General features: G+C 34.7%; 3 protein-coding genes across 21 annotated transcripts; 2 read left to right on the forward strand and 1 right to left on the reverse strand.

Annotated features, from left to right (window-relative positions):
- The first annotated feature begins 399 nt into the window (after positions 1 to 399).
- On the forward strand, positions 400 to 13,737 carry LOC126864135 (ubiquitin carboxyl-terminal hydrolase 47). Of its 13 annotated transcripts, none has more exons than XM_050615187.1 (18): positions 456 to 537; positions 1,171 to 1,427; positions 1,818 to 1,872; positions 2,804 to 2,998; positions 3,101 to 3,353; positions 3,422 to 3,600; positions 3,684 to 3,858; positions 5,274 to 5,395; positions 5,464 to 5,657; positions 5,733 to 5,944; positions 6,010 to 6,230; positions 6,305 to 6,851; positions 6,928 to 7,296; positions 7,401 to 7,841; positions 7,930 to 8,186; positions 8,273 to 8,632; positions 8,726 to 8,886; positions 8,974 to 13,737. In XM_050615187.1, the coding sequence occupies exons 4-18, from the start codon at positions 2,807 to 2,809 to the stop codon at positions 9,122 to 9,124; spliced, it is 3,834 nt and encodes a 1,277-aa protein (XP_050471144.1). In that variant the 5' UTR covers positions 456 to 537; positions 1,171 to 1,427; positions 1,818 to 1,872; positions 2,804 to 2,806; the 3' UTR covers positions 9,125 to 13,737. The 13 variants fall into 13 exon arrangements, with proteins under 13 accessions (XP_050471091.1, XP_050471176.1, XP_050471117.1 ...); XM_050615178.1 differs by having other exon boundaries at positions 1,171 to 1,358; XM_050615160.1 differs by lacking the exon at positions 1,171 to 1,427 and having other exon boundaries at positions 443 to 537.
- Positions 13,589 to 15,534, forward strand: LOC126864284 (negative elongation factor E). The gene is made up of 3 exons (XM_050615507.1): positions 13,589 to 13,737; positions 14,037 to 14,530; positions 14,617 to 15,534. Exons 1-3 carry the CDS (start codon positions 13,648 to 13,650, stop codon positions 14,858 to 14,860), a joined length of 828 nt encoding a protein of 275 aa, XP_050471464.1. The 5' UTR covers positions 13,589 to 13,647; the 3' UTR covers positions 14,861 to 15,534.
- LOC126864090 (serine/arginine repetitive matrix protein 1) lies at positions 15,169 to 26,332 on the reverse strand. 7 transcript variants are annotated; one of them, XM_050615063.1, is made up of 5 exons: positions 25,734 to 25,869; positions 25,171 to 25,377; positions 25,040 to 25,071; positions 22,438 to 22,789; positions 15,169 to 19,997 (listed from the first exon to the last, which is right to left on the reverse strand). In XM_050615063.1, the coding sequence occupies exons 3-5, from the start codon at positions 25,063 to 25,065 to the stop codon at positions 15,693 to 15,695; spliced, it is 4,683 nt and encodes a 1,560-aa protein (XP_050471020.1). In that variant the 5' UTR covers positions 25,066 to 25,071; positions 25,171 to 25,377; positions 25,734 to 25,869; the 3' UTR covers positions 15,169 to 15,692. The 7 variants fall into 7 exon arrangements, with proteins under 7 accessions (XP_050471020.1, XP_050470996.1, XP_050471012.1 ...); XM_050615039.1 differs by lacking the exon at positions 25,171 to 25,377 and adding an exon at positions 24,250 to 24,746 and having other exon boundaries at positions 22,438 to 23,848; positions 25,734 to 25,798; XM_050615055.1 differs by lacking the exon at positions 25,171 to 25,377 and having other exon boundaries at positions 25,734 to 25,870.
- Between the last annotated feature and the right edge of the window lie 632 nt (positions 26,333 to 26,964).

The raw sequence follows: 26,964 nt of genomic DNA on the forward strand, positions 1-26,964 counted from the left end.
GAAATACAGTTGCCGATAAAAGTATTTGAACATGATTATAATAGAAAACTTATCATACAAAACTTTTATGATCTGTCCAACGAACTTGATTGCTGAATTTGAAAACTTGATTGCTGCGGCTGTAATTAAATGCAGCAATCACAATCGTATAAACGTTTATATGATCGTGGCAGCAATTAAGATTTGTTTACGTTCACTGCCTCGTTTCGTTGAACAAATTATACAAGTATATATATACATTTTCAAATTTCTTTCAAACTTTACCAATGTAATCAACATTCTCGAGTTTCGTTACAGTGCTAATGAAATTTAAAACTAATTCGTATAACACATATAATACATATTAAATTTATAAGAGACAGACTCCCCAAATAAAGTTCTATAAAAATACATCAAATCGTTTATCTGCATTACATCTTTTCTATGCTTAAATGCTTTCGACTGGTATAATAGCATTATTACATGGCAGCACTAAACTTGTGTTGTGTAGAAAATATGGCGTAAAGTGAACGTCGCACATGTCTCTTAGTGATTTCGGTAAGAGTTTAAGTATTACACCGAAAAATTTCTCTATCGACATACAAGAATACTACATCGTTTATTCATCCATATGATAAAAGAACCTAAAAATGATTAACGAATTTGAAATGCGAGAGTCATTCAAGAGTAAGTCATTTTAAAAAGTTGAGATGAAACAAGAACAGAGGAGTATTTGGCAAATTATTTCATAAGATTTTTATTACGTTTATTCTTATTAGTGTCGGATTAGTAAACAAACTGGCGTCGCATCAATTGAATGTTTCCATTTCTTTTTAGGCTAACTAATATAATCCAACAGTCGTATGTATCGACAGGCAACAATTTCGTTCGTCGTGTGATGAAAACGTTTGTACTCTTGTTCTAACCCTTAAAGATGGGTCATTTTGACCCGACGTTAAAAACTTATCTTTTCGAAAATAATGACGAGAAGATAACAAAATTTACATATATATCACATTCGAGCCTATGCTAAAAACCTATTTTTTTTTAAATAATATCACTAACAAAATGTATGTATTGAGTCATATTTGAGCTGATGCAAAAAATATTTTTCAAAAATAATGACAAAGAATAAGAAAATTTAGTGATGCATATACTGGATCATTTTTTATCCGCCTCCGGCGTTTTCAGAAGGTCCGGGCTCCGAGGGTTTTAACTCGGTTCCACTGGCACGAGAGCGCATTCCGATCTCCTGAGTTATTACGCAGCCGATTTTCGTTCGTCTAGCCAATCGCTTTTTCATCGCATAAACATTTCGTTTCAACCGCGCTAACACAGTCCTCTTCTCGTCTAATTGGCTCCACAACACAGTAACACCGGTAAAAGTGTGAAAAATTTTTGTCTGTGCTTGGCGTTTCGTGGATTCTTCGTATTGTGACTTGTTTACAGTATGTGTTGTTTTTATTAAAAGAAAATGAAGTACTGTTACATGACGATGTTTTAACACATTATTCGTATGAGATTAGCTAAGGATTAGGACATTAAATTTCGATCACGTATTCCTCATTAAAGAAAACGTTAGTTTTGTTGGTTTGAATAAAAGAAAAGAATGGTCGTCTTGTTTGTGTTTACAAAAAATGTAAGAAGAAGTGACTTTTATTGCTACTTTCAACGACTGTAACAATAAGAAGTTATTGGTGAAATGTAATTTAATACGATATATATTTTTATATGTACATATCTCAAGTTGAAAATGTTAGTTTTAAAAAATTTTTTTTTGAAATGTTGAGTTCGATGGAATGTTAATTGCAATTTTATATTGTTCTGAAATCTTTTAGATTGAAACAATAAAGAAGTATACGTGGACTGGACTCTTACGTATATATATTGCCAGTAAGTATTAAAAGTGAATGTAACTCTGCTGAGAGATATTATAAATATCAAGAATGACTTGTATTCATTGTAATTGTAGACTATTCTTTATATTTTATTACACTAACAAAAAATTATTATACCACATTGTGTTCATAAACTATCATTTGTATTTGTAGTAAAAAGTAATTTTTGCTTTTCTTAATTTTCCATTAGGAAATTAAGTCTAGTTTTTTTTTAAACTTAATATAACTCACTTTCATTTATTTGGCAGTTGTACAAAAAGAAAAGTGTAGAATAGGGAAGTGGCAATAGAGTGAGGAAGAAAGAGGGAAAGAGGGGGGAATTCTGATGTCGGAGAAGAGAGCCATTTTCCAAGTCTTCGTTTAGACATTCTAAATATAACTGGAGGCTCTATAGGCTTTCCTTACTGTGTCATACTGTGCAGAGTAGTATCTTACTGTGTTGCGTAGATCTCGCTCATTTTCTACCTTTAGTATGGCATAATGCCAATTTTATTTGTCTGAAAATTACTGATCCATTTGTAACATTATCTCTAAATATCATATTTGTTAATTAAAAGCGACTATTCCTTTTTTTTTCCATACATTTAGGGTAATACTTATTCAGTCTTTTTGTTGATTAATAATCTTGATATATGTTAAAAATGATATAAGTAAAGTATAATTAATTTATTGGAATTTTAATATTTTCATGCTATTCATATTGAAGTATTTCAATTAATGTATAATTTGTTTAAAAGTAATTTGTTTCTTTTCTAAGGAACAAATATTAATTAATGTTGTGTAAGCTAAAATGATATTAAATTACATAATTTTTTTAGAATCTATATAAGATACTATATTGTGTTTTCTTTGATATCTAATATGTATTATTTTTAGACAGAAATTTCATTCAAATATTGTATGTTGTATCTAATTTTTTATTACAGACCATGGTTTGTAGAGCTGGTCAAATATGTTTCATTCAGTGCAATCTACCCGGAGTTAAAAATAAAATCTTTACTACTGACAGACTTCTGCTTCATGAATCTACCCGTGGTGAGGATCTTTATGTTTATATTGGAGAGCAGTGTCAAATACAACCAGACAGTTTTAAGTTGTATTTAGTATCAGGTGGAAAATTGGTTAGTAATTATATTTCTTTTTGTTCTATTGTTAGTACAATCGTTTATCAATGGTTTAATGTTTTGCTCATGTAGAAGTTAAAGTTGTTTTATTGCTATTAGATCGATTTATCAGAAAAGAAAGATAAAACAATGTCAGAAATTGGTGTGGATTTTTCTTTTGATCGAGAATCATCAACTGAGCATAAGCACACACTTGTAGTTATGGATCCAGCAGATATTTTGATGCAGAAGCAATTTCGCCAACAGACTGCATATAATGCATATAATCCTCCACCACCATCTCCTAATCATTCGTCAGTGTGGGGTGAAGATAATAATATTGATTTTAAAAGTCTTATTAAGTCTGAAACAAGTATGTAATATTTATTTTATATTTTTGTAATAAGATGTGTATTATCATTAATTGTTTATTTTTTAAAGGCTATGTCGGTTTAGTCAATCAAGCAATGACATGTTACTTAAATAGTCTATTACAAGCTTTATATATGACTCCTGAGTTTCGGAATGCATTGTATAATTGGGAATATGTAGAAGGATCAGAAAAAGATGAAGCTAATAGTATTCCATATCAACTACAGAAATTATTTTTAAATTTACAGGTATTAATATTATCTACAGATATCTATAAGATTAATAAATGTATGGTTGTTGCGAAATATTTAATAAATATGCACGTTTATAGACATCAACGAAATCAGCAGTGGAAACTACAGCACTAACAAAAAGTTTTGGTTGGGATTCTACAGAAGCTTGGCAACAACATGATATTCAAGAACTATGTAGAGTTATGTTTGATGCTTTAGAACAAAAATTTAAAAATACGGAACAAGCTGATTTAATAAACAGACTTTATGAAGGTATATATTTATCCAAATGGTACATATATGTCGGAGATGAAAGGACATCGAAGCCTCCCCTTTGGAACTTCGGGATAATCCCCTAACACCGTAATCTAAATTCTATCATAGGCATAATTAAACAATTGTCGTCTTTCGATCCGATTGTATTTGTTCGAGATTTGTGATAATGAGCTTGGGCTCGAGGCGACAGCCAGTCGCCGAACGTAGCCGCGGTCACGGGATGAACGCTTTGTCTAAGAAAGGTACGGAGTAATTCTATAGCTCTCCTTAAAAGAAATATTTGTAGCGGCACGCGACCGTAAACATTCCAACGGTTTCTGTCCCGTGGCTCACCACACGCAGATCCTATTCTTCGGGTATGATGGTTACCAGATGCCGACGCGTCTCCACAGTACGTGATCAGCTAGCCCGAGGGCCGTTATAAACACTAAGATCTAGTTACCTAAAGTCCTTCAAACAGACAAACAGTCTTTGTCTCAACTACGGGAAAATAGGAGAGACCTATTTTTCAATGAACGGCGTCTCCCATTAGCAACTTCCCCTCGAGGGCGGCTAGCGTCTTTTTCTAACCACCGATATGGAGATTGATCAATTAGCAGCAACGCCAATTTCCCTCGCCTTCTGAACGAAGGCTATCCTCAATGAATCCGATGATCTCGTGTCCTTAGACACACCCCATCATAGTTTTCCTCCGCAGCATCATCGCGACGGAAAGTCATTCTCTCGTGAGGTCGTATTAGCGGTGAATATTCCACGTTTTAACAAAGAGTCCGACTTAGATATTGTGAGCATGTTCATCTATCATCCCGTTGACCGCGGATTCGTTGTTGAACCTAGGATCATTGTCACTAGTTTCTCGAGTATCTAATTACCACGGTTACTTGTCCAATTCTATAATAATCGTATTTGCACTAGTCAATGTCTTCTCTATTGCATAACGACAACGTGTAATTCGAACAAAGATTCGTTTCATGCCCCTAACTTTAATTCTAATGTAAACCCAACATATATATCTGAAAATATGGTATATACAGGGTGGTTGGTAACTGGTGGTACAAGCGGAAAGGGGGTGATTCTACGCGAAAAAAGAAGTCGAAAATATAGAATAAAAATTTTTCGTTTTAGGCTTTGTTTTCGAGAAAATCGACTTTGAATTTTCGCTCGGTACGCATGCGGTACGTTATAACAGATCTCACTGTAGATCGTTGTCTCGATGGAAAAATTTAAAAAAAAAAAAAATTAAAAAATATTTTTATTATATATCTTTGGCTTCTTTTTTCGTGTAGAATCACCCCCTTTCTGCTTGTACCACCAGTTACCAACCACCCTGTATATTTGACTATAGAATATATATATCTGAAACATCTAGATATATCAGAAGTGAGTTTCTAATTTGATTTTTATATTGTTAGGAAAGATGATTGATTATGTTAAATGTCTTGAGTGTGGTACTGAAAAATCTAGAGAAGACACTTTTCTTGATATACCATTACCAGTAAGACCTTTTGGTAGTAATGTGGCATACACAAGTGTGGTAAGTATATATAATGTTATATTTTAATATATGAATTAAATTTATATAAAAATTTATTTTTGTAATAGGAAGAAGCTTTAAGAGCATTTGTTCAACATGAAATTTTAGAAGGGAGCAATCAGTATCATTGCGAAAAATGTAATAAAAAATGTGATGCTCATAAAGGATTAAAATTTACAAAATTTCCCTATCTTCTGACACTTCACCTTAAACGATTCGATTTTGATTTCAAAACCTTTCATAGAATAAAACTTAATGATAAGTGAGTGCATATAAATTGTCCTTGTTAATCATTTTTTATCAGTCTTATACTTTCATACTAAACTTTTAATTTTAGGGTTACTTTTCCAGATACATTAAATTTAAATTCTTTTATTGCTTCTATGCCAAATCAAGAATCTCCGAGTACTGATGAAAATATTAGTTTAGCGAAATGCGACGATAACTCTATAACAGATAGCGGCACATTAGATGATGATTGTCCTCCCTGTGAAAACAGTCTTCCTAATAGTAATCATTCAACAAATCATGACCAAGATGATGATGAAGGTATATTGATTCCATAAATTATATGCATTCCATAATTAATACCTATTCAAGTAGTTTATTTTTAGGTATAGATATGAGTAATGGACCTTCAACATCAAATTGTACTGTGCATAATCATGAAAACGAAAAAAATCGTAGCAGTAATGCAGCAAAAGGACCTTACAATTATGAATTGTTCTCAATTATGATTCATAGCGGTAGTGCTAGTGGTGGTCATTATTATGCTTATATAAAAGATTTTAGAACAAACGAATGGTTTTGTTTCAATGATCAAAGCGTAACACAGGTATTTGCAAATGTTTATTTTATATTATATAATACTTTCAGAAAGGAGTATTAAAATGTCTGATTATATTACAGATAACTCATGACGATATTCAGAAAACGTATGGTGGTGGTTCAACCAGGTCATATTTTACTGGAGCTTATAGTAGTACTAATGCATACATGCTCATGTATAGACAAATTGATTCTGCTCGCAATGCTTTGCCCATACAAGTGCAAGATTTTCCAAAACATATACAGGAATTGTTGAAAAAGATGAAAGAAAATGAAGATAACGACAGGGAGAGTCGTGAAAAAGATCTTGCAACACCTAAGGTGAAAGTATATTGTCAACATCCTACAGAAGATAAGAAACTGAATTTTAGACTTCCCTTTTCGCCTAATGTTACATGGGCTCAAACGACAAAGATTGTTTATAAGAATTTTGGCTTGGAAGGAATGGTGAGCTTAAATCAATGTCGTTTAGTTGTTTACGATCACAATAATGAGTTAATCGTGGCTAGTTACGAAGGTAGAGAACATGAAACGTTTGCAAGTATTTGGGGTAATCGAGTGAATCGGTATAGTTTATTATTAGAAATACGTGATAAAGATCAAAAATTCGAGCCACACCTACGAGGTGGTATGTATTTATTTACGCATATATATATATACCTTTTTAGTAGAAAGAAAAATAATGTTTTTCTGTTATTTGATAGGTATTGTAACTAAAGTGTACGTCGTCGACGTATCTAGAAAGAAGCTTATTGAAGGACCATTAAATGTACGAGGTTTATTTACACAAACAGTGAGAGAATATAAGCAGGTGGTAGGAAAATTTATTAATATGGATCCGGGCGACATGAAAATAGTTTTACGAAAACACGGAACAGATGCGATACTCGTACAGAATGACGACGCTATATTAGCAGTTGCAGACTTTTGTAATTTAATTAAAGTCTTTGTATGTACGAATGCCGATGCCGAGTGTAATAAATCTTACTTTGAAACAACAATATGTGGTATTGCTGAACAGTTAGAAAACATTATAACACTACGTATAAAGTTACCTCCTAATTCAAGCAAAGGTAAGACGATTATTATATTTAATTATGAAACTAACATAATATTTCCTAAAATTATATATAATATTATATAATAGTTATATAATATTATATTTTGTTGAATGCAGAAATATTGGAAGAATTAAATATTCCAATGTTAGACGAAGTGAATAAAGACAAAGAAAAACCTGTGACTGATAGTCCATCCAAAGTAAGCGTTCCTGAACCACATCGAGATGCTAGTACAAAATGCAATGAGACTTCAAAAAGTGGAAAGCTTGTTGAAGATACTTCAGTAAGAAATGCAAGCCCACAATTGGTAGAGGGTGAGGAATGGCATACTCCTGAACAAAGTAATAGCGAAGATAGTAGTCTCAGTGATAGTGACAAAACTTTAGTTGGAGATGCTCCAGGAGACGAGGACTTTCAATTACCTTACCTTCCATCAAGTACAAGTAATCGCGCCATTAAAATGTTAAACCAAGTTGGACTCGAAAACTGGGATAATATCATCGATGATTCAGAATATTATTTCAAAGCCACCCCATATACAAATCATAATGAGAAATGTATGTATCTTAAACTTGTTTTATAAAATATTTGAAATATAGGGAAATATATAGGGAAGATATTTAATGATGATTATTTTGATCACAGTTTTGAAAGTATTAGTGGATAAAAGAATGATATTCAATACTTTGAAGAAAAACTTAGAGCCGTACGTTGGTGTACCTGCAGAATATTTTAAAATTTGTCGTTATTTTGATGAATGTGGTGAGTCAGAATGTAGCTGTTTACTTAGTCAACTTGTTTCTTATGAAGACGGAGAGAAACTTTGGATAGAAATAGGACGGGCTTTACGTAATGGTGAATTTACAGTAAAATTACATCAATTTTTCCTTGATTCGGCTAAGGTACGAATACGCAAATTATTAAGATCTTTTATAAAAATTATTTATTTTTTACCATAAATGATGTTTCTTTTCGATACTTTTTACAGAGCAAATTTTTGTTCGAATGGATAGTCTCGGAAGACATGACTGTTGGGCAGGCGAAAAAAGAGATTCTTGCAGAAATGAAAAGAAGATATAATATAGAAATACCATACGAAAGATGTCGATTAAGGGAAAAGTGTTTTGTGTTACCTTCAAAAGTTCTTTTAGATCATCAAAAGTTTAAAGATTTCCAATATTATTCTCAATTTGAAATGATTGTACAAGAGTTACCTGATAAAGATCCAGTTACCAATAGCAATCAAGTCATTGTTTTTGTCCGACGCTGGTATCCTATAAAATTTCACATTGGTCCACCACAAGAAATCGTATTAGATGAAACGACCTTGAAAGAAATGATGAAAAAAGTAAGTGAACTGAATATCTTGTACATTTCCTAATTACAAAAAACTAATTGGTAATTGAATTTAATAAAATGACTATATTGAATTTTGATTTAGTTATCTTTAATATCGGATATACCTGAAGAATATATAAATATAATAAGAGGGAAAGGTTCAGTACATATGCCTATTGTACGAATTGAGAATGAGGAAGACTGGATTGGATTAACAACTCTTGTTGAATTTAATGTTGAAGATGGTGCTGTGTTCTTATATAGGTATGCATGAAATAATTAAGCTGGTATACACTAAAAGATTACAATGAGATGTCAGAATATTTGATTCGTAAAATTTATGTCTAACAGAGATAGCAGGGAAACTTCACATCCATTAACCCAAGAAGAGTACGATGAAATCGCAATTCGAGAAGTATCACCTTCTTTACCACTCTCTTCCGCGTCACGTTGTAATGCGCGTAAAGAGAAAGCGCTTAGAATATATTTGGACGGTGAATGATCCTCCATTGAATATACGTTTAATAACACTGAAAAACAATTGTTAAATAGGCATGTGTGGGAGCATGAAACGTTTGCGTACAAAGTGATTAAATCGTGTCAGGTATTTGTGGAATTAAGTACTCAACAATTACAAAATATTCTGTGCTTCAGTAAGTCTTCAATATTTCAAAGCTTCCGCATCTCTAAAGCCTTTTGGCTCTTGGAATCGATCGGATTCGTAAAATTCTTCGACTTTGTGAAACACTACGCGTTACCAAGGGATTTCAGACCTCGATTATCTCGTTTCGTTTTAATGTGTTTCGAGATCATAAGGATCATGATACTCCCAATAACGTACGGATTACTGACTTATAGAATCTCATTCAAGAGCACAAATACTGATGAAAATAATGCAAGTGCTGACTAAGAATGAATTATAAGAAAGAAAGAAAGGGGGGGGGGAATTGAATTGCTTGGTGATAATCCGAATTTACACTATGAACTTCTTACAATATGTGTGTGTGTAACTGACGTACATATAATTGGAGTTCCTGCAGCTACATTATTTTCACAAATTCCTTGATATATTTCTTAATCCTAAGAATTTTGATATCTTCACATATCTGTATCAAAACGTTTTAGCTAATCGTCTTGTTTAAAGATGTTATAGATTTTTAATGTCGAAATGCAGCACAGAGTATATTCATTTGTTGATAAAAAAAAGAGAAAAAAACATTTATCTGACACAACAATAATTAACCCTTTTAATGCCAGTATAGGTTAAATCGCATTCTTATAATATAATAATATCATAAGTCCTGAGTTCAATCATTTAATTTGGTAGTTGTAGCGCTTGGATTTCGTTAGAAATTACTACTTCGAAACAACATTATGCATGCTATTGTTTTGAATGAATCAGCAGATACGTTTTATGAGATTTATTGATAATTGGTAATAGAATTTTACATTTCATAATACTTATTATTTACACATAGATTTGACGCTATTACTATCAAGTTAAAAAAAGATTTATCAATATGAACATAGAGATCAATTTTGGCCAGGCATGTTATCCTATACAGTCTATTTTAATTTATTTAATTATGTATGTTTATCATTCATTACACGTTATTGGTACATGGAAATTTGTACCACTAGGAAAAAACCAAAAAAGAACATTTAGCCATTTTTTGGCAATTGCTGCTATTTCCTACGAATCGAGTTTTGAATATAATGAAAATAAAAGATTTTCTCTTGGAAGGAAGTTCACCAAATTTACATTTTGTAGACTAATGCTTGTAAATAATAAAACTTATGAATCAAATATTGATATCTTTCTTCATATCAATATCACCATACATAAACAGAAATATATAAATATATATATAAATATATACATATAAAAAATATGTTTTGTATTAAAATGTATGATAATGCAATGCATATACATAGCACATCATCCTTTTTGCATTTATCACCAGTTCAACTTGGCATTTTTTTGCTAATTCCACACTATTAGAAAATTTTTGGTGCTGAAAGGGTTAAATACAAAGTTGTTGTTACTCCCTGTCACTATTAGAACGTTTTGATAGACTGTCTAAGACTTATCTATATTATTTCTTTGCAATTGTTTCACCATACGAAGTGAGTGCATTGAATTACTTAATCAACAATCGAGAGATACTGAAAATTCTATAAATTAAAAAAAAGGAGGAATTTATATAGTATAGATATGTATTACCTTTGAAATATACTGATATCGATTGTTGTATGACAATTTTACAATGCTCTCACAATTTTCAACGTATAGCTGTAATTTATATTTATGATATATTTGTTACATGAAAGCCTAGTTCAAATCGTTCGTGTATGGTCATACGATAACTTGTTATAAACATGACAATCTAGATGTTTATAGAGTAATTAAAACACAAACAAAAAAAGTTGTAAGTTCAATGCTATGAAAATCTTGTTGATGGATATCATTATAATAATTGAAGAATTTATCTATTTCTTATTAATTGTATTTCAATTTATTAAATTTAAGATAATTTATCATTTCATTATAAACATTTAAGATTTTAGTAATTTTAGTAAGGCAATTGTATTTATCGATATCTATAAGAAAGGAAGAAATGATAAATATTATTTCTTTCCTATCATATCATGTAAAGAAATTTTAAACAGTAGGAAATTGGAAAAGTTGAAAATGGAAATTAATTAAAAAACCTAAACTTAAAAAATTATCTTTCATATAGTTTTATAGTTTTTTGTTTAATAATTGATTACATGTTTGTCATTACTACTTAATATACTCTAGTTTTATATTATCTCGCATCTATAATTATTTGTAATTTAACGAACTAGGCTTTGGTATTGTTTAATGATTGTTTTTGTAATTACCAAATATTGAAACAGTGTCCTTTGTGCATAATAGTGGGTATGTGCGAATAATAAATTTGGAAATTTATAAAATTCCTGGGAAATTTTTGAAAAAGAATTTATGCATTCTCTGCAATCCTTAAACTGATATTTTTATATTTATTTGTACCAATTTAACGAATCGTTTGTAAGGCCTTAAGATTCAATTAATGAATTTGAAATTCTTTTTTTTTCGTTTAGATGGTTCGAGTGTTATTAAATTAATACTTTTCAAACTTTCTTCGCGAACAAAAAGGAATGTCTTTTCGTTATTGTAAGATAAGACTATATTTAATATTTCGCTAATTTTTCGCGATATTTGCGTGTACCTACTACTATCTTAAGTATCTTTTTAAATATTTAAATTGGACGTGAGTATTTCGCTGTCTTTTTGGTAATAGTTTGAAACATTTAAAATATTTACGTATATTTATGTTAGTGGAGGAGTATACAAACGACGTTGAAGAATCATATTATATCCTTTTTGCGGATAAGTTCAACGCTCGATAATTGTAGCGCGCGGACTTTACAAGTTACGATTGTAGTTTCTATCGAATTCTTTTCATCATCGACAATTCGAATATTGTTCTTTGTATCATACACTATGATTACGAAATCAAATTATTATTTATAATTATTAATAATTGAATACCGAAGTGACTGAATTTTGTTTTTTGAATTTTACCGATGTTTCCTCTTTATCTCAGCCGATTGTTACATTCATTCATCTTTAATATGCTTTCTTTGCGTGAATCGTTTGAAATGGACTGAATAAATAGTACGTTGAATCTATTTTCTTCGATTTAAGCTTTGTTTATTTTATGTAACATCTAACTATATATATAATACTTTACAGAAGAGATAAGTCGATCATTTTGATGATAAAATCGCAAATTCATATGTCGGAGAAGAGTCAGGAACAGGGTTGTAGGTGTTTGATAGACCTCCCTTGGAGTCGGCCATCGTTGTGTTAGAACGACGATACGGCCTGACACTACGAGTATGGACACTACCGATTCGACAATCAACAGCGGTGGTTGGGCACTTGCGATGTTAGTGACGTTGGTCTTAGGTTCGATGACGAATCCACGGTCAACGGGATGAAAGATATACTTGCTCTAACTCAAACGTGTACTGATCGTAAGGCGCTGCTCCCTTCGTCGATGGGATCTCAAGAAAGAATGAATTTTCGTCCCAATAATGCCACAGAGGAAAATTATGATGGGGTCTGTCTAAGGACACGAGATATATAGTATAGCCCTCGTTCCGAAAGTAAGGGAAGTTGACGTCGCTGTCAATTGGTCAATTTGGGACAAAGACGTTCCAGCAATTAAGATTTTCCGTTTGGAAAATCTTAATTGCCGGAAATAGCCAGGTTTTATAACGGGTCCTCGGGCTAACTGGACTTGTGCTGTGTACGTACCTCAACAGCAGGTATTCATTGTCCGAAGGAACCATTGGCATATTTTACTGTCAGATACCTCTATGGGTATTTCCTTTAATGAGGGTCATACTATCCCTCCATACCTTTGTTAGATGAAGCGCCCGTCCCGTTGACCGCGGCTACATTCGGCGACTGATGGTCGCCTTGAGCCCAAATCGTAAACAAGTACAATTGGGCAGTATTTTCCTGAAGTTCCAGAGGGAAGGTTTCGGTGTCCTTTCATCTCCGACATATATTTTCCTTCCTTTTTTTAATAAAAAAGATTCTCTTTTATAAAGTGGTTAAATAAAAATTTTGTTTTGTAACTTTATTAGCAATTTTATAAGCTATTATTTAATTCTGTTTGATTAAAAAAATATTTATTATTTACATTCCAACATAACCTAAAAATTATCCAATTTTTTAGAATTGAGCAAAAAATATTTCTAGAAAATATATATTGTTCATTTCATAGTATTATTTGATATAATATTATTATAAATGAGATGGAGATAAATCTATGATATATGAATCTAAAGAAATTTTTCGTCCATTTTCATTTTCGTGCTTGCCAACATATGTATGTGGCCAAAATCTTTAGAAACATCAAACAGTGAAGTGAAACGTAAACCTTGGCTTTGAATGTTTCCATAAAATTTTTGTGCGGATAAACAGAAATTTATACTTGTTTTTATTTCATGCAAAATATGGTATACTTACACTTCCCTTCGAATTTAACAGAAGAAGAATTGATGTTGCAAGCGAAATATAATAAGCTTAAAAGAAAGGTACAGGTTATGTTTACACATTTTAATATTGTAATAAATATTTTAATTTTTAATACTACGAATTAATTATTTATGTATTTGCATGATTAGAATAAATCGTATTTAAATTACTTGATTTTTTATTTTAATTTAATTTTATTTTAGTAAATTTTATTTTATGATGGGAAGTTACTGATATGTTTACAGGCTATGTTTTTGGTTTTTGTTATTTATTTTATTATTTATTTATTTATTTTATTATTTATTATTTTGTTATTTTCTGTGTAATTTTTATGTATTTTATATTAATATTTTTATAGAAAAAGGCATTGCAAGATTTGAAAGCACCAAAGCAAGAAGCTGAACGAATACCACAAGCTCCAAAGCGGCCAACAGAAGCTAGGGATGCCAGGGAAGTTGCCAAGAAATTGATAAAATCTGGAGTAATTACTGCTCCAAAAACTCCCAAACGGCCGGAACAATCTTTTAAAAGACCACGTGGTTTAGTAAGAAAATTAAACAGTACAGAAAAGACGGTGAGCTCATATCAACCATTCTCAGCCACACAAATGGAGGAAGAAGAAACAGAAACAGTAAGGCCAAGAGTTAAAGATTTGTACGATAGTTTTGTGAGTGCTCAAGACCCAGAAGATCGTACTAGCAGAGATATTCAACCACCATCTAAGCAAGAAATGAAGCCACGAGCTGGAAATACAATATTTGTATGTGGTTACAAGATATCGGAAGATTTTTTAAAAAAGCATTTTCAAACATTTGGAAATATTATAAATATCTCGATGGAAACAGAAAAAAAGTAATTAATATTAATTCCAGATATTTTATCCTATTTGAAAGTTTAAATTTGTATTATTTGTATTATTTATTTTATTTACTTTTTAGCCGTGGATTTGTTACGTTTGATAAAACGGAAGCTGCTGAAAGAGCAATTAGCGAAATGGATGGCAGTATGGTGTCTTCTATTCAGTTGAAAGTATCACTGGCACGAAGACAACCCATAATAGAAGCTATGACTGACGCTACATCTAGTTCCATGTGGTCGCCGATTGCGGCGAATTATTCACAGAAAAGTGCACACAAAGATAGGAGAGATTTAATAGTGTACGAGGAAGATCTTTTTGTGTGAACGCAATATTTTTTAATTTTTCTATGTTTCCTTAGAGTCTATTATTGTTACAGTATATGGAATCTTACTTTAAAATAAAATTGTACATAGCCTGTAATGTTCATAAGGTATCAAAAAATATTTTCTTCAAATCATGCTTCAAATCTTAACTGTTATGATGCGGCGCTGATATTGTATATTCGTATCTAGTCAAATGGTTAGACAAGGCATGAAAAACTTTATCTTATTTTCTTTCACGTATTATACTTTGTCGATCGATGAGTTTTAGATGATATTTCGTATTTGATCTTTTTCTACAAGTCTCTGTGTCGATAAAAAAATAGTCATTGCAAAATTTATTTTTGGTAATAAGGTATCTGTAATTGAATTATACATATACACATACATGATATATATGTATGTATATACATTGTATTTATACATATTCATTGCTTAAGAAATTAAATACAAGTATTTTCATAGCAAATTATGGTAGGTGTTATTTCTTTCACATGTATCATTTAACATAATGAATATTCGCCTGGGAAAAGTTGATCAGTCAATTGATTGGCTGTAACTCATACATATTTGTCCAACACATAACAAGCGTTCAACAATTAACTATAGAGTACAAACCTAACTACTTAATTGTATGACCAAATCTTCATTGTCTTTAAATACGTGTACTTATTACTCTACTGCAAGTATTAGGTCTATTCTCTTATTCCTTATCGATCGTAAAAATAGAATGCCCATTATGCGTATATAAAATCACTTTGCAACGGACAATTGAAACAAACATAATAGCATAGATTCTATTTGTAGATAGTCTTCTTACACCATCTGTACCTTATTATTTTGGTGGGTTAAAATAGTCCCAATGATGATGATGCGTAACTGTTCTAGGGTTGCTGAAGAAGAATATCAATAAGCCAGCAACCAGAAGCAACAATGCACACAGCGTTAGTTCCACTTCTCTGATCTTCTCTCTCGACTCCTCTCCCACCATAGATGACATATATCCCACAAAATATCTCATAACTTTTAAACCAGCTAATCGAAGAACTCTGACCAATTGCCTGGTACTGTCTGTAATACTCGGTTCTGTGTCAAGGCTAGGATTGGCCAGGGATAAAAATTGTGAGGGAACTTGTGAAGCTGGAAATGCTATGAGATGAGTACCTCCTATAGGGAAGGGAGGAATTGGCGATTGGGACGATTCTCTTTGACTTTCTCTGTCCGACTGATCTGTGTATGAAGTGTAAGAAATTACAGCACGTTGCGGCTGCATCTCGTTGGTAATGCCGTGACTCACGATACTGTCTGGTGTGTCCGGAGTCACAGAGATGGCAGGTGGTAGTGATCTAACTGGAGAAGCAGTCTGTCGTGTTCTAGGGATACCTATTGGAGATGGTGACCTGGACCTTGACTTTCGTATTTTCCATTCGCTGATTTCTGGCGAAGTCTCTTTGTCCTTTTCCTGTGACGTCAAAAATTCTTGTGACTCTGAAGGTTTAGAGTCGAAGGTGGGGTCCATTGGATCGTTGCTAGTTTCGGACAAGAGATCCAGAGACACCCTGGGCTCCGTGCTCTCTCCCATGGCGGTCGCTATGGATGGGGGAAGGGACACGCGGGATTCTTCCATGTTGGACTCCTTAGTAGTATCCGGGCTCAATGAAAGAGAGGTTTCTGTATCTAGAATTCGTAAGGACTTATCTTCAGTACCCTGACCAACTAGTAATGTTTGTGTGCTAGGAGTATCTTTGTCACTCGGTACTACTTGCGAAATTGCTAGGGTGTGTGTCGACTCTTTGTCCTCTACCTGCGCGACCGATAGTGTATGTGTGCTTGATGTATCCTTTGCTTTTTTTCTAACAACCTTTTGATCCTCGCTCTTTGGTTTCTCTTCCGCTGCATCTCCACAAACTGACTCTTCTTCAGGCTTCCTTTCGACGCTCCGCCTCTGTGCAACGGGAATGTCTGTCTTCGCCTCAATCGTTTTGCTCTCTTCCTTTTGACCCTGAACCCTGGATGCAGCCACAGTCTCCAAATGGCTTCTTATAGCCATCAACTCCCTAATAATAGAAGGAGACAGACTCTCCTCCATGCTACCACCTATGTTCTTCAACTCAGACGCAGTAACGACCAATGCATCCACTTCAGATGCAACGATTTTACCAGCTTCAATTTGGGAAACGCTCAGACGATCCACTCTTAGGTCAGCAACTTCTAGATTGGTGATCCTCACAGGTTCATCTGAAAACAGGGCGGATCTAATGGACTTTAAATGCGTGTCTTCGTCGCTATGAATCGGTTCACCTAGATGTGGCGCGGATAAGTGTTTGTCCTCAAAAGCTTCCATTTCTCTAGTTGGAGATGGAGATTTTAATGAGACAGTATCGTATGAAGGTTCTGGTTGTTCATCCTTACGTAGTCTTTGAGACATTGGTAAAGGAGGAACAGGTGGTGTGCTCATACTTGATGGACTGGGTATTCTCTCTGTGGATACCATAATCTGGGAGCCTGAGCTAGATGGTGCTACAAGTAGCTTTGCCTGTGTTACTTCTTCCTCTATCACCATGTCATCAGGTAAGGGATCTGTCTGCGTGGCAGTGGTCGTTTCCATAGCAATTTCCTGTTGTATCTCACGAGTGGATCTTTCTATAGATCTATCTTTTCTAGATCTTGGTGGTCTAGGTGGAGCTGGCAGTGGTCGTCCCTGCATTTTACTCAGAACTTCACTGCTACGGAGGTTTTTGTGTTCTCCATCATCGGAGTCGATTTCTATGTATGGAGTAGACTCAGTTTCTTGCAGGGTCATATCATAAGTATCGTCAGTTAATATATTAGTCTCCTTAGACCTAGCTGGGCCAAGAGTACTGTACGCTCTTTGGGGACGTTTAGGAGGAACAGATCTGGGAGTAGTAGCAAACTTGTCCCTCTTTCTCCTCGGAGGAGGAGGTCTAGGTGGCTTCTCTCGTTTTTCTATAATGGCATAACCTATTAATTCTCTTCCTAGATCAAGGTCATCTCGTGGAATATCCTCCTCCACATAACCAGCTTCTGGCAATGACTCTGCACCATGAGATGTCCTATCTTCATCAAGTGCTACAGAAGTTCCCCTAGACCTAGATCTTCTTTTTGGTGGTATAGGTGCTGGCTCCACATATTTTTCTCCTTGAAGTCTCGTTCCAAGCTTCTGAATATTCTCTTCACTCGTTGTCATGATTTCTTCAACTGTGTATACTTCTTGTTTCTCTAATTGTTCTGTGGTCATTGTAGGTGGCAATGGAAGAGGTTTCTCAGGGGCAGAATCACTGGTCCAATCGGTGTGTCCATTGCAAATAGGTTCTATTTCGTCATTTCTACGCTCAAGTTCCTTACGCAATCGTTTCCGTCGAGTTGGTGCCACTGGCGTTGGTGATGGTGGATGTGGAGTATCCACAGGAAGTTGTGATCGACTGCGTTGTAAGGATTTCGATTTTCTACGCATAGGCTTCACTACTACAATATCATCCAACGGTTCAATTGGAAGTTTCGCAGGTTCTCCTTCTGTCTGGTAGACTATCCTGTGTCTGGAGTCGCTACTGCTTTGATCACGGACCTGTTCATCCGTAGATTCGCTCCGATGAACCTTGTTTGAATCCCTTTTTGGCCTGACTGGTGGCATTACATCATATGACTCCACGGAACCTTCTTTTTGCTTTCTTATTGACCTCTTTCTCATGGGAGGAATTGGTACCATGTCGTCATTGGCTAAAACATTTCCTTCTGTTCTCAAAACATCTCTGATTTCACTATTTAAATATTTACCAAGAGTCATGTCATCCTGACTGAGTCCACGTTCTCGTAGGAAGAACTCGTCGGAATCAATTTCTTCAATAACCCCATGTCGACGTCGATCACAGGAGCTGGCACTCGAATGTTGTTGTTCTCTATCCGATTGAGCGGATGATGGTTCAGGTTCCTCGTCTTCATCCATGTCTTCTTCGTATTCTTCTTCTTCGGATGGTGTCTTGTGTACTCCATATCTTCTTGGATCCATCATCGCAAAAGATCCTTCATAACCTTCTTGCCTGGCTCGAAGAACCTCTTCTAAGGACCTGGATCTTGGAATAGGTCTGAATTGCTTTTTAGGTATCTTTTCCTCTGGTCTCCATTCTTCTTGATCTTCTTCCACATCTTCTTCTCTAGCATCGCGTTGATATATTTCCTTTTCAGTTGGATACAATATCAGATCTGACTCTGGTCTATCTCTGTTATACGATTCTTCTTCTGTCCTGGAAGTTTCTGACCTTGGATGTGGCTGACGATCAGAAATTTCTGGGGATTCCTGTTCATAATCCATATATTGAAACTCTTCCTCCCTGTGTTTCTCTTCCCAGGGTATCGTGACTGCTCCTTCTTCGCTCATAGACAATCTAGGCATCTCTATGGAAGGGTGTCGCCAAGGTTGAGCCCTTTCTGCCGCAGATTCTTCATTCGATTGGTCCTCGTCGCCAAAAGCAGTAGTCTTGTTAAATCTCTGAGTCCATCTGTCGGTTCTTTTACGTGTCCGTGGAAACGTAGCACTCTCTGCTGACTGTGCCCTCGAATCTTTTGGCGTAGAGGTCGCGTATTCGCCTCTGCTCTTTGATTTTTTATCGAATATCCGCGGATAAGTAGGAAAGTCGAAAATATTCTTCTTGGAGCCCATCGTGGAATCTGTAGATCGCTGTTCGTGAACAGGGGATTTCTTGCGAGTCAGAGCGTTAGGTAGTCGAATGTTAGGCTTCTTGATATTGAACTTTGCTTTCTCAGGTAGATGGAATTTTGCCTTTTCAGGAAAGTTGAATTTCGGTCGTTCGGGTAAATGAAACTTTGATTTGTCTGGCAAAGATAACCTCGGACGATCGGGTAAGCTAAATCTAGGTCTTTCTGAGAAGGAAGATCGTATTCTATCCATTCGACTGGGTCTCTTATCGGATCTGGATCTGTCCGAGCGACCGCTGCTTGTCGTCCTGGCCTTGTCTTGCTTTTGTCGCTCAGTGAAGGCGAACGTGGGTCGTTGCATGTTTCTCAGACGGGAACGTAGCTTGCTAGCCTGCGTTTTTAGACGTTGGGGCAAGCCGCGAGCACCGCGACGGAGAGGAAGTTCCTCCAATGCCAATGAGTCTACCTGAAATAAAAAGATTGGTATGCTTAATTCGTCAAGCGATCGAATGGCTCTTTCACGTGAGGATCGAGATTGAATGCAGATGACGTTGCAGAGATGCTTGAGATTTATTGTGAGCTACCTTACCGATGACAACATGTTTGGTATGGTTGAGATGTTTCATTACGTTTGATGCAATCAAATTCCGTTTCTACAGGTTGAGGAACGTAATGTTAGAGTTTGAAGAAGCGTTTGAGAAGGAAAACAGATTGGGCACATTGGTTTGTGAGGTAGGTGGTAGATTTTGGTAGAAGTAGTATGATGTGAATGAAAAGAGGATACAAAAGAATAAGAAAAGGAGAAATAGTGATACTTTTGTGTTTTATTTTGTATGAAACCTTAGTGAAGTTCCAGAAATAGAATCTAACAAATTTTTTATCACTTTTGTGATCAATAAAATTTTCTTCTTTACTAAATATAACAATATTTTTTTTATATAATGTAACGATCTTTGAATGAATAAACTTAATAATTTTCTTTTTTTCATATTTTTTTGATATTCTTCAAAATTCTCAAATAATAAAACGGGAGTCAGTCGTTACAATCAAAGCAGAAATGGACACAATGAGAGATTACTGTCACTGGGTTTACACCTCCTTTTCTTTCAAACTGCATTTCCAAGACATCTCGCAACATTAATGAGTCAGAAACGCTTTTGAGTTCGTGAAGAGCGCGGAAACTACTGCGTCTCAAAATAGACCTTGCATTTCTATCCATCAATTATTATTTTTTCGCTAACCAAAGCTTCTAAAGTGTTGCATAACCGACCAGATGCACGTCGAAATTCATCGATGATGAATTCGCGTTTGTCCGAAGAAAATTTTCATGTGGGGTCGGATACTCTTCTGAACTTTAGGATCTAGAATCTACAATCTAAAAAAGTATTTCTCAAAAACAAATAAATAAATGTTAAGAATCTTTGTGATAACATCTTCTAGAAACATTATAATTACAAATAAACGAAACGTAGGGCAATTCACTGTGCTAAATACGGTAGGTCTCCTTTAAGGATTTATGAGGAGACAAGATAAGATTGTGTAACGAATGGGAAAAGCCCGAGTTTTCTGGAACGTTTGCGATGTGATTGCACAATGGCCATCGGACAGTGACACGTTGGCTCCAATGCTTTTTATACGCGTGTTTTGCTAAATATAGGCCTTCGTGGGCAACAAACGAATGAATATTCGCGCGACATTCCTCAATTCGTGTTCGTTTTGGAAAATTCTTCTCCTGAGCGATGAGCATCGAATTACTTCCTTAAAAAGAAAAAGGTATAAAAAAAAGAGTCCAAATCGTGACAAGGTAATTGTTACATACTTTGTTACCGTTGACTGATTTGTTGCTTTGGATGGGGAGAATTGCTGGGATAACTGCCGGGTAAATCTGACCAAGGAGATTGTTGGTTTTCATTTTTGGCTTGGAAATGTTTGCTTCAAGATCATGAAGGTAGTAATTTGACCTAAGGTAGGAAGGTGAAAGAAAAAAACAATTGAATATTGTTATATAAGGTGCATGAAAAATTCTTGTCTGAATTTTATTATTGTATTCTATGTATAGGAAATTTAAGGTTGGAAATATTCTTATTGGAGAAATGTAAAATTGGAAAATTTCAAACGTAAATGTTTTAAGTAAACTGGAACATGTCTGCATACTTCCAGCAAGAAAACAATTATTTTAAATAGATTCAAATATAGACGAGGTTAAACTTTGCATAAGAAGTTTGAAAAAATATTAATTAGAAAAATATTGATCCTTATGTAGCTGATATTTTTAATATTAAAGAGTGTAACTTCAGAAATATGAATTCATCATATCAAAATAATTCCCACATTTTGCTGACTCAATCTTATTATTGTATGAAGTATTATTGTATTGTATGGTATGAAGTATTCAGAAACTGAGTCTTCCAGCTCTAGTGACCTACTGTCAGTGCGTCATCCGTATCATTGGAAGAATTTAGTTACAGCTGACGCGATGTATGTTATTATTAGATACTGTATATAATTTTAGTAATAATTAGTAGTACAATCTTAGGAACATAAATATATCAAGTTAATAACTAAAAATACAGAATAACATTAATTTAATAGTAGATACTTGGTAATATCAACTTCAGAAAATTCATTATGATTAATCTAATGGAACCCAAAAATTTTTAAATATTACAATGGAACTGAAAATATATTTAACAATTCTGTCTTTTCAATATTCAATACTCTATTTCGATACTTTAATACAAATTCTCAGTGTTTCCAATTCCTACTTCACGCATCAAAAATATCCTACAAGAAAGAAAAGATAGATCAAAACTGTAAACAAAAGATTTATAAATAAAAATTATCAATAAAATTAAACTGTACATAAGTATATGCAAAAATCATATATCCAGAGAAAAATTACTCACTTGACTAGTGTTGACCTCTCCATCAGTCCTGGACTCAGCGCCTGGAGTAGCAGCGCTTAAAAATCGTTCCTCGAGCCGCTCCTGCAGTTGTTGCGGGGTCTCCAATTCTTCAGAGGTGTCGCCGGTTTCCACGAGCTCGCGAGCTTCCATCGCGGTGTCCTCGATCTTGCCGTCCAACGGGAGGACGACATCGCCGGCCCGTGTCAGCTCCGGCGGTAGCCTTGCCCGGTCGTCGATGCTGTCGTCGCTGTCAGCGACGGGCACCACATCCGTGTCGGTGATTCGCACGACCGGCGCCGTCGCCGGCTTTGGCGATGGCGACGGCGCCGCGATCGGTTCGTACTCGTGCTCGCTGTTACGAAAAGTCACTTGTTTTCTTCTCGCTCTAACCGGCATTTTTTCCTTTCTTTCTTTCTTTCTCTCAAAATTAGTTCATATACAAATGGTTAATTGACAATTTGGATATTGTTAACTTTTGAGATTATCTTGTTCGATGTTATCTGTAGCTTGGACTTTGTTAATTCTTAAAGCGGTTCTCTTTTGGAGGTAATTGATGACTTTTGTATAAATGGGTAATTTTGATTGAAATGATGATTATAGGTATTGTTAATTTTTGAAGTTATTCTGGCTTATTGGATGTGATTCACAATTTAGATTTTGTTAACTCTTAAGATGGTTCCTTTAGGTTGGTGATAATAGGTAATTAGTCATTCAAGTTTTGTTAATCTTTGCACGTAGTACAGTCTTTTTACTTATTTGTTATCTTGCATTTTCTTGATCTTTGCAGTGGTATTTGCAATTTGTGATAGCTTAAAGTTTGTTAACTTGTGCAGTGATTCTTGTAATTAGTTGTCAGCATGAATTTTAATGTTATATGCTTGATAACTTAATTCTTTGAAATGGATTGTCGACTTGAAACTTTGATGTTACGTACTAACTTAAGTCTTTGGAGTTAATGATCAGTTTAACTATCGCTATTATTTTGTAGTAATTTTTACGATTAATTATTTTCTTATAAACTTGAGCGTTAAGAACTTGAGTAATTATACAAAAAACACTTATCAACTAATTTACACATTTACGTTAAATAACTGTTAATGTTATCCATTTTATCTTGAGCGTGATTACGTTTGTACCATTAGTACGAATACTGTTAGTTTCAGAGTCAGTCTTATTATTGAGCAAACACCAGGGAACGAGGTCTGATCAATTCAAGCTCGTTTCACTGAAAGACGACGTCACAGTGGAAAAAGTAGCCACTGGTCGGACAGACCGCAGACTTCCAGCGGTGAGTTGGAGTATTCATGTTTCGATCACAGGGTTAATTTGCAGACGGCTTATTCAGGAGGGCAATATTGAAGGAAGACACATCCTTATTTAGGTATAATTTTCTTCGAGGGCGGCAGGAATACTGTTACAGTGACAATATTAATTAATTCTTAAATTCTATTAAATCTTTCTTAAATTTTCAAATATTAAATTTTAGTTTAATTGTACTTTATAACAATTAATAAACAATATTTTTACAGCTATTATATGTGCATAAGGTGCTCTAGAGCTAACAGTTAAACTTTTTCGATACACAATCAAGCACAAAATGTTATATAAACATAAATTATTTAAAAATTTGTTAAGAAGTTTTAATAATTGCTATGACTAATTGTTATATAGTATGACAGACGTACAATTATAAAACTGATTATAAGATGGAATATATTAAAAAAGTTTGGTTGTTAAACCCTTTGACACTCTGTATATAATTTTTTAAATTGTTTATATTAAATTGAATATTGCTGATAGTTTCTTACATACCTCATAAATTTCGACATGCCTTATAGTTTAAATAAAAAGGCGTCCAGCCTTCCAATACTAAATTTTTAAAAATATCTAGCTCCAGATTTTTTCAATCAACTATACTTGTAGCAACAGTACGAATATATTCATACGCAATTTAAATTAGATTTGTTAAACTTTTTACTTTCTTTTATGCCTGCTTTTTTATAAAGGTGGATACGCTCGACAGTCCATCTAAAAATCATCCAGCACAAGTTACTCTCGGTTATCTTGAAGAATCCTCGACACAGAATCCCTTGTTATCTTTGTTCTGATTGGTTGAGCGTTATCACGACTTTCCACAGACCGATCATCGATACCAGTGCTGCTATTATCGCGGTACAATGACTCGATGCCCACTTAATCGCGTCGTGTCTATTCATCCATCCCTTTCATCGAGTTTAAACTTGGAGGTTAGAATCGCGTCCTTTCGCTTCCGACAGTCATCAACCCCCTCTCTATCCATCAAATTATACCTACACGTGTACATTTCTCATATTCATACTCGTCCATCAGTCACTCGCTAATTTTAAAGAAAATATTTAAAATGATAAAGTTTGTGTCAAAGTTTTAAGATATATGGTAATTATAATATAATATAGTTTGTTTTGTAATATAAATGGTTAACAAATGTTAATTCCCTTTCATAATTGTAACAAAATTTATTCCTATCCTCAATGTACTAGATATTGAATAACTTATGAACAAAAGTATATATCTACATTCATACCATTTATCCACATGTACATTTACAATTATTTATACTCACATACATATACGCAGATTTCCAATCATGAACACCTGCAATCATATACATTCGTACATAAATGTACAATGATATACACCATTCAAAATCACATACAGTTCCAATCATATACATATACGCACACATGTATATACCTGTACATTACAGTCATCCACTGACTCCAGTCATAGGTACATTCACATACATCATTGGAAAGATAGACAGAGGGATACGAGAGGAGTTTGGACGCGGAACCGAGCTGACCGAGGATTCTATGTATAGCCAGCCGGGCGAACCTTAAATAGCTGCGGTGGAACGCGAGCATAGTCGAGACGCGTAACCTATACAACATCGACTGGTATCTATGCGTGTGGGATACCAATCGGAAGGAATATTCATTTATTTTCAGCTGGAAAAGGAATGAACTAGCCTGGATACCAAATTACTAGCATTTGCTTCAAAGCGTTGCTTGGTTATTGTCGTGCATACATAAACGTGGAGCTAGATATAACCTAACTAGAAACACGTAGACAACATTATACATACATGTACATGTACACATATATAAAAATATACACGTATTATTTATATATACAGAGGTATAAGAAAACTATCAATAGACAAGCTCCAAACTGTGTTTCAAATACTTGGACGCAATTCCAAGATTGGTCTATTAGTCGATGGTAGAATAAAATGTTTGGTCTGACTTATTACTGACCTGCAGCGGACCGCAGGTGGCTGCTGCATCGTCCTGGACGGCGGTCTACCGTGGAGAGCACGTCGTTCCGGCAGAAGCGAGTCGCTCTGGTAGTACTGACAGCCACAACGGACCTCGCGGCCGAGGCTCGACGTCGACGACGCTCGTGAGGTGCGTCCACGTTGCTCCGGCTCCATCCCCACCCCCTGAGCTTCCACTTGTCCACCTCCAGTCTCCTCTTCCTCTCTGCCTACCTGATGACGATGTGCTGGCTGATTTGAAGTGTCGCGTGTGGCCTATTCACGATCGCGCCCTTTCCTCCTCCAGTTTGAATCCACGTTGCGTTTCTTAGTATATTTTCTTTCTCTTTTACAAGTAGTTTTAGTTTGTTGGTTCACGTAGTTGCTTTAAGTTCTTGGTGAAGATTCTTGGAGGTTATATGTGAGTCGATGTTATGTGACGCCGCCACCACCCCGTATGTTACACGGGGAAAAGGATAGAAAGAGAGACAGAAACAGCGAAATAGAAGAAAGAGAGAAAGAGAGAGTGGAGAGTTGGTTTACCTAGAGCAGCCCGCCACTGCAGCGGCTTCTAGGCGACTCTGTACCCTCTCTGGTCCATCTACGCATCACGGCATCAAGATTATTTATAGAAACATTTCGTCTTGAATGTCTATTAATTCAGCCGACCAGAGTTCACCTGCATGTGCGTATCATCGTACCACCTGACGGCGTGGCAATTGCACGGTTTTCGCACATGCGCCATGTAAGGCGCTTTCGGAGCGCGGGAATTCAATTTCCCTATATGGCGCTCTAGAGATTACGATTTTGGGGAAAGTAGTGCGAAGATTAACAAGTTCAATGCGGAAGAATTCCTACGATTTCTACCTTTCGTGAAGAAAACAATTTGAGAAAGATTTTGCCTATTTGATTTTACTTAAAGAATATCTAGAACATATGTTAGATTGTTGATAAAAAATATTAAAAAAAAAATACATACACATATCGACTCTAAATTGAACGTGTTAAAGATGTTTAATCCTTTGGATTTGAAAAATGATGTAATGATATTACGAAGAATTGGTTGAAAATCTTACTGAGTTTTGCTGTTTAAGATTATTTTTTGATTTGTATATATTTCTTTATCTCATTTGATTTAAATCTGATTTGTTAATGATCTTTTTAAGGGATGGACAATTATAGAGAAATGTTCAAGACATTAGTTGTTTGAATATAGTAAAGAATTGGTTGCA

The sequence above is a fragment of the Bombus huntii genome, chromosome 1 (genome assembly GCF_024542735.1).
Source record: "Bombus huntii isolate Logan2020A chromosome 1, iyBomHunt1.1, whole genome shotgun sequence".
NCBI classification, from domain to species: domain Eukaryota; kingdom Metazoa; phylum Arthropoda; class Insecta; order Hymenoptera; family Apidae; genus Bombus; species Bombus huntii.